The sequence below is a fragment of the Galendromus occidentalis genome, unplaced genomic scaffold (genome assembly GCF_000255335.2).
Source record: "Galendromus occidentalis unplaced genomic scaffold, Mocc_1.1 scf7180000076383, whole genome shotgun sequence".
In the NCBI taxonomy this organism is placed as follows: Eukaryota; Metazoa; Arthropoda; class Arachnida; order Mesostigmata; family Phytoseiidae; genus Galendromus; species Galendromus occidentalis.
Genome location: NW_003804372.1, coordinates 193,454 through 203,017, shown reverse-complemented (window position 1 = coordinate 203,017; position 9,564 = coordinate 193,454). Strand labels below are relative to the sequence as shown.

Here is a 9,564-nt window from a genome sequence, read left to right as displayed (position 1 = left end):
TTGAGGTCGCCCACGAGGATTAGCGGGTCGTCTGAGCTAGAAACGAGCTCATCAAGGAAAGTGCCGAGAGTGCCGGCAAGAGATGAGTGGCTAGAGTACACCGCAAGGAGATTGAATTTCGAACCATCGAGGGAGACGGAAAGATGGATAGCCTGAATGCGTCCGTCTGACGGTTGAAATGAGCTTTCGGCAGAGATGGAGATGGATACACTGGTGAAGACCGAAACACCACCACCGCAGCCCCCCGAACCCGAATCTCTACAGACATAGTAATGGGTGAATCCAGGAAGCTGGTAGGTACAGGCCTCACCAGGATGAAACCAGGTTTCGGAGCAGCAAATGATGTCATAACATCCAGAGTAGCGGGCAGCGATGATGTCAAACTTGTGGGATGATCGAAGGGAGCGGGCTAAGAGTTAAGAGTAGGCTTTTGCTGCGGAGAGAGAGAGCCACTGGCCTCTTGTCGGGCTTGAAGTTTATTGTACAGATCGGCAGTCTGCTCATCGCAAACCCGCCGGAGACCCGTGTTGCCGTCAAGCAGTAATTAATGTTGCTTTCGAAGTCGATCGATATGAATCCCAGCCCGGATCATGTCCCTGGATTTCCCCGGCATTTCTGAATCCACTAATTCCCGGAGGAACCTCATACTGTGCATTCCGCGGGTCATGTCATTGCTGGTCGCAGGGAGCGCCACAAGGAACGCTGCTTCAAACCTCGAGACTCGTGGGAAAATCTGGGTGTTGTCGAGGGGCGTACTCGGAGGTTTGTCAGAAGGGCCACAACGATAGGGTAGAAAACAGCGACCCGTTCCCATACCTCAGCAAATCTGGGGCGAATGGTCGCCTCCCCCCCTCGCCTAACCGGGTACGCTTGTGGCAGCGTCCTGATTCAGGACGCTGCCTAATATAAATAATAAACAAAAAATAATGAACTTCTTTCCTTTCCTCAACAGAGATCAAGCCTCTTGTATTCCCTTAGGGAGTTTCTGGTAAACAAGGATCGCGGTCTCTACCGAGTAATTTGGTTGCAGAATCCTGTGCTGAAGATTCAATGAGCAAGCCCCGCTCGTGTTCGTAGCGCCATCGAACAAAGTTTTTCCTATGAGTACGAATTTATCTGCTCATGCGAATTCGCCACTAATAGACGGAAGAAGAGAGCCCTGACCCTGAAATCGTGCTCAGCTTGGCCGAAAACCCCCAATCAGCCTCCTGGCTCGTCCCCGTGGCGTCATTAAATTGTGATATCCGTATGAATATAGGCGTATTCACAAGTATTTTATGAATACGAATATATTCGTGAATACGAATACGAATACGAATATATTCGTACTCGTATTCGTATTCATATCCGTATTCATAAAAGAAAATTCGAATATATTCGTATTCGGATTCACGAATACGAATATGCCTCCTGAACAGTCTCACGACTTCCGCATCCGCAAGATTCTCGTGGCCTTCAAAAACGCTAAGCACCGGAGCGTGTTGAGGGCCAAGAATTCTCTAGATACGCCATTTTGTCGCTTGTAATGAGTTCCGAGCTCATCGGACAACGTGATTCTGGCGTCGTCGACCAGCTTCAAAAAAGTTTCTTGACACGATACTTGGTCGGATCCCATGGTGAGGTTGTAATAGTTCGAAAAGGCTAACCCCGCGATTTGAGCAACTTTCGGCTGATCCGGCTCGCCGAAACTCAGCATGGTGTAAAGCATGGTTTGCAGCTCTTTCTCTGAAACCGAAGCAGCATTCGGTCTCTCGGATTTGCTCTCCATTAGGAAGATGTCGGCTGATGGAAGTTTCTCGTAGATGGTCACGGCTTTGGTGTAGATTTCATATAGACCGATCTTCGTTTTCCGATCGCTCTCATCCGAGTGGACGAAGCTGCCCCATCCGATTACTTTGGCGTCTAGGTCCATTGTGACGTACGTCCCGAAGAAGGCATCGACATCGACTGAAGCAACGATCTTGATTCCCTGCAAGAAACCAAGGGTGAATAAAATGGCGATCATCCGCCCGCTTACTCCCAACATGCCCAGATCAGGGCGAAAGGGACTCTCACCGATATGGTCCGAATCCGAGGAACTTGCCTTGAGACGCTTCTCAGTAAGCTTCGGGCTGATGCCTTTCAAAATCATCAGGGATTTATCTGTCGACATCAAAATCTTCGTGCAGAGCTTGTCGAAGTCTGTGGAGCGAACACCTTCCATGTCGAGTAAGCTGTCAAGGGTGTCGAATGCGCCGAATTTTTCCCGATAGTCCATGAGAAGTTTTAGTTTCTTTAAGCCAACGTATTTCTTCAATTCTTTTTCGGACCCGCTATTCAGGAGCGACAGCACCTATAATTCGAGGGGAGACTTGTCAAAGATGAATCCTCAGCCTCGACGATGAATGAAACATTGTAATTATGTTGTCACTCGTAGGAGTCCTGCGGATACTCCGCTTCTTCTACTTGTCAGTCGGGATATGTCATCCGGGAAATCCCCATCGGGATCTGCTCTGGGGCGAGCCCGCGCGGAGTCGTAGAACAATACCTGACTTTGCTGCTCGCGAGTGAAGGAAGGTCGCGCAGTGTCCGATTTGTAGCGCTGAAAACGCAAAACTGCGTCACCTAGCCGGAGCTCTTGTCTTAGACGTGAACGAAACATTTTTCGGACTTCTCCGGAATCTACAGTGCAGTCTGTGACCGGTTGATGCGCGAGGAGCCGCACTATTTCAGTCCCCCTCGACACTCCATAGAAAAACCTGCGAGCCATCAAGCACCATCAACCAAGCGCCTCGCTCGGCGAGAAATGTCGTCTGCACACCATCGCGGCCATCAAGAACCAGAGCCGCGAGAATCGAGTGCCACGATCTGATTCACATAGCAGATCAGACTCCAATCCTCCGATGATGGACCGCAGGTCTCCTGGATTGCGAAAAGTTTCGCTTGACTCGTGGGCTAATATGTCTTCTGGAAAATCAACCTTTCCGCTCGTTGCGTCAGTCGGTGGTATTTCTCCCCAGCGAGGGGCTCGCATATCCTCGTTCCCTAGGAATTCCTCAATCCGAGTTCGTGGCGGAACATGTCCGACGAATTCACGACTCAAGTCGGACATGCCGAGGTCTCAGAAGTTTCTGACTCGACTGGAAACATCGAGTAGCATCTCGTGGAGATTATATTCTTCTCCGAGGCAGCTTGAACGAGACGAGCGTCCATAGCCGAGAAATCCCCGGATTGATCTTTTCTAGACGATACGATTCTCTCTTTTCGCCCCCGTCTAGTACAATGATCGACGTCTCGCCTGAACGACGAGATTCTCATCCCGATTGGTCACCGACATCCCCTCGCTGCTCGTTAGTGACAGAGATCGCCCGGCATGACATACGCAAGCGGATCTTGGAGGTGTATGTTTCCGTTTTTCCAGTCAAACGAATCGGTGCAGAGGGGAATGCTCCCCCGCCCGTGGAATCAGGTGACGAGTGAGCTCGGCTTCATCAGAGTTCAACTGAATTCCTGTGATACATCACGTACATCTGACGCAGGGGGGGGCGCATCGAATCTAATTCGACTATCGATTCCGCCTTCCATCCGCCTTCCAGTCTTGTACACGTAAAATCTTCGCTGTTTTATTAGATCGGCAACAGACTACGAGTATTGGGCGAAGACATGAGTGAAGTAGTTTCTCGGCATTGAGGCTATCCTCTAATTCCCAGAGCTCGCGCTCCGTTCCTTCAGAGTCCTTCGACACTGGAACGGAACGACCCGAAGAACCGAGAAATCTGTCTCGGAGACCGCAGTGTACTTCGAACGGAATTCCTGGCATTCGCCCGGAACGCGCTGTGTTCCACACGGGCAGGAGTATTTCGTTTCGAAGCTTCCCGCCAACGAGGAGCACCGCGGATCTCCGCTGACTCCTTCCCTCTCGTCGCCACCATCAACCTGGCCTCGCCGAGTCCTGGGACGCGCTCCCGATCACAACTTGTTTGCGCTTAGGCTAAGCAAACTCTGAGTGAGCGTTTCGACCGACGAGCTCATCATTAGAAAACACGGATTTCCCGGCCCGTGGAATTTCCTTCAGACCGAGATAAGGGACTCGTTACCCTCAAGAAAGTCGAGACAGATTGGAGTCGAACAGCTCGCAACAGGTCTGGAGCATCAACTACCTGTTTCAGCGTTGTTGCGCATCGCTATAAATAAGTTCCAAAGGCTTTCCAAACGCAAGATCTGGAAGCCATCCGGAGGATAACCGAAGTATCGTGAGATAATCATGAACGGGACCGATTACGTCGCAAAGCCCGCCTTAACCGCAAAGCAGGTGAAATTCGTTCTCGAAGACCAGTTCGGTTTCGCACCGAAATGCATAAAGAACATCAAAGAGCTGGCAAGCTACGACGACCAAAATTTCTGCGTCAAGGTGAGTGCTCACTCGCTTCGAATCGGCTTATCAGCCGAGAATTCGCGATCTGTCAGAAACGAGTAGAATTCCGCGGAGCCTCTCGACATCTTCAGAATCGAACGTGTAGAGTACTGGCAGTATGGGGGACACTTATCAGAGTTTTTGTGGCATTGGGGTATTTCCAGAATTACGCAACGTCTGCTTTTCAGCTCAAACCGAACGGTCGCAAAATCGTCTTGAAGATCACTAACTGGAAGGACAGTGAGAACAAACATCTGATAAGTGAGCACCGCAGATGACTGTGAAACGTGTCAATTGCCTCAATTCGTCCCGTAGCTTCCCTGATCGTCGAAACTCACTGCGCTGCTCTGATATTCCAGGAGAGATCACGTTGATGATGTTGGAGCTGGCGAAGTCAATCCCCTGCTCGGTGCCGATCAAAACCACCGACGGAGAAGTATTTGGACACTATTCGTACGAATCTGCCATTGGTCGCAAGGACTGCATTGTTCGAGTATTCGAGTACCTGCCCGGTGAGTGGACACATTTCTAAGTCTAACACGGAGCATAACGGATCAGAGTTCCCTCGCCGGCCTCGATCCCCGTGGTGACCACGTCTGCACATCGGATAATCTGGAGCCTCCTCCATGCAGGCAAGACCCTCCAGAAAGGACATCTGAAAGCCTCGCAGGCCTTTCAATGGGGTTCGCTGCTTGCGAGGATGCATCGGGCCATGCAGGACCTGGAGTTCCCCCTGATCGAAGAGAGAAACTTTCTCTGGTCGTGGGAGGGAGTGCTCAAGGTTCGTCAATTCATCGGAGTTCACAGCGACGAGAAGAAGAGAGCGTTGATCAACACTGCTCTGCAAAAATACGAGACTATAGCCCATGCTCAACTGGCGATGGAAGAACGAGGTATATTGACACAGGTTCAGTAGCGTAGGTGCAATGGTTTGCTCTCCAGGGCAGGGACCAGCTTTGAGCGGAAGTTGTTGACCTGCTGCATCTTTTCATGAAGTAATCATCCATGGTGACTTGAACGAACAAAACGTTCTGGTGAACGATAGCGGAGAAGTTTATGCGGCCCTGGATTTCGGAGACTGCCACGGCGGCCCGGCTGTTTGGGACCTCGCCGTTGTTCTGGCCTACATCGGGTCTGTTGTCAAAGATCTCGACCAGGACCTGCTCGGTCATTGCGGTCAAGCGCTCCTCGGCTACTACCGCCATTTCCCAGCGGCGATGTACATGGACGCAGATGTGGAAACAATTCGAGTGAGTTCATCACACCGAGCATGAGTGGATTAAACTTCGAGAAGAAAAGATTCGAAACGATGTTCATCCTCCTTACAGATCATGATATGTGCTCGGCTCGCGCAATCGCTGACATTGGGACTAGTCACCTACGAACACAGCAAGGATCCGTATGTCCTGGGTTCTCAAAACGCTTGGGCATGTCTGGAGAAATTACTTTCGGAGCCACGGGAGAACATCGTGAACACATGGAAGAAGTATCTCGATCCATTGGGATTCGTCGTCACGTGAGGATGCTGCAAGGATCGACCGGAATATCATCCTGACTGTGAATCTGGAGTTTGGAAAGCTTCCTGTTATCCTCCCGGGATCATATTATGAATCCCCGTCCGTGCGCCGTTCGACGTTTCGATTGAATGTTCCCGTTCGTTGTCTGAGAAGATTCCTATTGGAATTCTACGCTGTATATACCGTCGTATATATGGTCCAAATCGTTGTTGGGAATTCGGACGGAGGTTTCCTGCCATCGAGGCAGTGTCTTCATCACCACCTTCTATGAAAGGAGGAGGCGCCGCGCCGGCAGAAACATTCCGCGGCACCATCCTGAAACGGTGGCGGGATCCTCCGGAATCGCGGCCCGCTGAAGTCCGTCATGAGTTCTCCCTGTGAAGATATTTTATTTTCGGGAAAATCGGTTTCCGATCGTTATCGTTTCGATTGGTGAAACTCCGTCGCGTAGCTCGTGGGACAGAATGTTATTCCGAATCTTCTGCTTGGAAGCTGACATCACGGCCGAAATAATAAACGTTTGTTACAAAAACAATGGTAGCCTTTCACCCCTCTGACGTCGCGACGATCGGATACGGGGAGGCTGTCGTGAAAATGTTTGGACAACCTGGATTGAGGATCATATCGAATATCCGCCTCCACATCAAGTTATCGCGGGAAGGACTCCTTGCCATGTGGGTGTCTTCCTCACAGAAGGGGTTCCGCTCGGCAAACGTATGCAAGGGAATCCATTCTCCCATGTCCGTCCAGCATTGAACGAAAAATGGGAACTGGGAAACCATGTTTTAGTCGACCGGGGGTTTCGGTGTGGGATTCGTTCGCGAGATCTCATTGAGCCAGGAAACGACTATTCGCTAGCCTCTCGTCCATATGAGGATAGATTACATCGATCTCGTAAATCTTTATCTCGATCCCCTGTGCTGTGATGATGATGTACCACGGCTTAACGTGCTGTGAGATCTATGCGAAAGTATTCCGCAGGTGCTGAAGGTCGCGATCGGAGCGGGGAGAGAGGCTCTAATTTCGTGGACGGAGCAATCGATGGGTCTCTTCTTCCAGCGGTGACCGAACACTTCGATCCCGAAGATTTCCGCTCTATCGTATTCCGCGATGCAAACGGAAGCTCTCACGATGTGCTTTAGACTTCTCAGAGCAATTATTACTTTTGAGAATGAGTGCTCTCGGGGGTATTTTTTTCCGCAGTCAAGTCGCGAGCTCGATGATCTCAAAATAAGCCCCGATTGCGGAGGAGAGCGAATATTGAGCCTGGCACCGCATCGAGAGCTCCATTCGAAATATTCAGAGCCCAGCTTTTCGAAAGTATTTGTATATGGCTGCGGGAGCCGGGGTATGTGTTGACACCATGTGGCAGGGCACTCGGGTCCTGCCGATGGCACCGACTCGCGCTCGTTTGAGCTCCCAAAAATGTTTTTTCGCCAAGGCAGGCACCGACAGATCACACACGGATGCGACGCGTGATTGATGCTCCATGCTATCACATCGGGAGAGATCACCCGCCGTAAGGCCATGTATGTAGAATCTGAAGGGAGCTCTTTCGGTCCCTAATGGAGTTCAAGCCCGCCTTCGTCGGCTGTACCGAGAAAAAAAACGATTAGGTAGAACAGGAATGATTCTCCTCAATGAGATCGAATGTAACGGTGCGGTTTCCCGTGAGTACCTGTTCCGTTCATTTGGGGCAGCGGCTGCTAACCTTCTAGTCTCCTCGGGGACATGAGGAAGAGCTCTATCTCGGGAGCGTAGGAGTAAGATCAGGGATGAATGTATCTCCAAGTCGATAGCGTCTGGAAACAAACCCTGTCGGAGGTTTGTCGGGGGAACTCGTGCTCCACTAGTATTCGTATGCGGACCCTCAGCGATAGCAATCGTGTCCATTGTTGACACTCTGGACCGGGTAAATGTTTGCTGTCTTGTTAGTCTCATTCGTCCTCGAACCAACCCGAGATGCACTGTTGTTGTTCCGCCCGCAGTCGTGTTTATTGTCGCAGTTGACCAGAACACGTGGGTGGAGAACAAAAGAAGTGCTGCATACCTTCCAAGCGAGTGAATGACTGCTGTGCGCAAGGACGTAGATAGGGCTCGTAGGGGGACTCGATACCGCTCGCCCCGACGACTCGGGCTCCCCTTCGAATGACGCCCACTTCCCCGTCGCTCGAGCAGCTTCGAGAATGCCGGGAAGTGTGCTCCCGGAAGCAGCGGAACGATCCCGGATCTCGCCAGTACCCCGATACGCCCCTGGGTGAGCGGCGTATTTGCCTTCATTTAATCTCGCGGCTCGTTCTCCTCGGAAAATTAGGGCGACCTCAGCATACCGCTGTTGGAATATCCGAATCCGAAGTCGTGAGAGACATTCAATCATTGGTTCTTCCTTGTATAGAGCTTCGATTCGGAGACTCTCGGAACTCGGAACACCTTCTTTCTCGCGGACTGGACAGGGACGGTTCCGAACACTGCCCCTGCCGAATTTCGCGGATCTTGTGTTTTGGTGAAGAACACTTCGAATGTGGACAGAAAAGATTTCCATCGAGTGCGTTGAGCAGACAGCTGTCCACTGCCGGCGGTTGCGTCTCAAGAATCCGAGGTTTGGGAATCCAGTCCGTGCAGCGTACCATATCTGCCTACGCACGGTTATGAGAATTTTCCAGAGGCTCCAAGTTCAAATTGGGTCAGGGCGAGAATTCCGAGCGCCACTTCAAAGGAAAATACTCGGTCCCTAGTTCAGAGGTCTAGATTCTAGAGGAACACGGGACGCGGCCGCAAAGAGCTCAATGCTAGGTTGGTCAAATATCGGACGATGCTTGACAGAATGGTGCAGCGCGACAAACATTTCACGCTGAGAGCAGAGTTGAATACCACCTCTATGTATAGCCAGGACTTTCGGGCCATCGGACCGTTCCGCTCAGGTGAAGATTGTCCTAGCTGTTGGGCCCGATGTACATATTTCAGGCGCGCATCAAGACCCCCTGAGTGGCGAGGCCGAGGATCACTGCTCCCCGGGAACGGACGTTCCTGAGACCTGGGTCATCGGTCCGGCTCTATATCGCAGGATTCCGCTCCGTCAATGTAGGAGAAGTCCTCCTGTGATACTAATGCGAAAACGTAGGAGAGAAGTTTCTGCATCTTCATCCGATGCTCGAGCAAGCGGAGAGAAATCCAGAGCGTCAGACGCAGCCAGGCAGGCTCCTCTTGCGCCATCCGAGTGCGGTCGGACGATTACGTGACCGGCGGCGGCGGGATCGCAGAAAAGGCGGACGTTCCGTTTTTCGGCGAAATCATTCAGGGTTCGAGGGATCGCTTCGGCGTCGAAAGGCTGAGGAGCTCCGCGGGCCGGTTGCCAGTCTCAGCGTCGGGGTCGAACGTGTTGAGACAACGCTGACGTACAGAATCTCCAACTCCGGGCGTGCCTTACAGGAGGAAGCTGACCCACGACGACTTCTCGTTTCAAGACTGAATCCTTATCTCGCCTCTGTCCAGAGAGGCCCGAACATATGTTCGGGCCTTTAAAATGAGTCAGAGCTGGTCTCAAGGTCCGTGCCGAAAGCAAGAAGGTCATCTCAGGAGAAGGAATTGATAATCATCCGAATCATCTCGTAGCGGAGCATACGAGAGCGTTGCGAGAGGTTGCGTGCGTATATT

The 9,564-nt window shown here is 51.5% G+C and overlaps 2 protein-coding genes across 2 annotated transcripts; one reads left to right on the top strand and one right to left on the bottom strand.

Annotated features, from left to right (window-relative positions):
* Positions 1 to 1,420: 1,420 nt before the first annotated feature.
* On the bottom strand, positions 1,421 to 2,736 carry LOC100902482 (uncharacterized). The gene is made up of 3 exons (XM_003739079.1): positions 2,528 to 2,736; positions 2,084 to 2,332; positions 1,421 to 1,969 (listed from the first exon to the last, which is right to left on the bottom strand). Exons 1-3 carry the CDS (start codon positions 2,639 to 2,641, stop codon positions 1,421 to 1,423), a joined length of 912 nt encoding a protein of 303 aa, XP_003739127.1. The 5' UTR covers positions 2,642 to 2,736.
* Positions 2,737 to 3,912: 1,176 nt separating this feature from the next.
* LOC100902337 (hydroxylysine kinase) lies at positions 3,913 to 6,283 on the top strand. Its single transcript, XM_003739078.2, has 6 exons — positions 3,913 to 4,390; positions 4,582 to 4,654; positions 4,753 to 4,905; positions 5,026 to 5,286; positions 5,390 to 5,643; positions 5,722 to 6,283. Exons 1-6 carry the CDS (start codon positions 4,244 to 4,246, stop codon positions 5,911 to 5,913), a joined length of 1,080 nt encoding a protein of 359 aa, XP_003739126.1. The 5' UTR covers positions 3,913 to 4,243; the 3' UTR covers positions 5,914 to 6,283.
* The last annotated feature ends 3,281 nt before the right edge of the window (positions 6,284 to 9,564 follow it).

What these genes read in the sequence shown, in the direction of transcription:
- LOC100902482 (XM_003739079.1), bottom strand. Translation starts at nt 2,641, where the DNA reads ATGTTTCGTTCACGTCTAAGACAAGAGCTCCGGCTAGGTGACGCAGTT. An exon ending in CTCGCGAGCAGCAAAGTCAG is followed by an intron (nt 2,333 to 2,527) that starts GTATTGTTCTAC and finishes CTCGAATTATAG; the next exon opens with GTGCTGTCGCTCCTGAATAG. An exon ending in TTACTGAGAAGCGTCTCAAG is followed by an intron (nt 1,970 to 2,083) that starts GCAAGTTCCTCG and finishes GGTTTCTTGCAG; the next exon opens with GGAATCAAGATCGTTGCTTC.
- LOC100902337 (XM_003739078.2), top strand. Translation starts at nt 4,244, where the DNA reads ATGAACGGGACCGATTACGTCGCAAAGCCCGCCTTAACCGCAAAGCAG. An exon ending in ACCAAAATTTCTGCGTCAAG is followed by an intron (nt 4,391 to 4,581) that starts GTGAGTGCTCAC and finishes TCTGCTTTTCAG; the next exon opens with CTCAAACCGAACGGTCGCAA. An exon ending in AGTATTCGAGTACCTGCCCG is followed by an intron (nt 4,906 to 5,025) that starts GTGAGTGGACAC and finishes TCCTCCATGCAG; the next exon opens with GCAAGACCCTCCAGAAAGGA.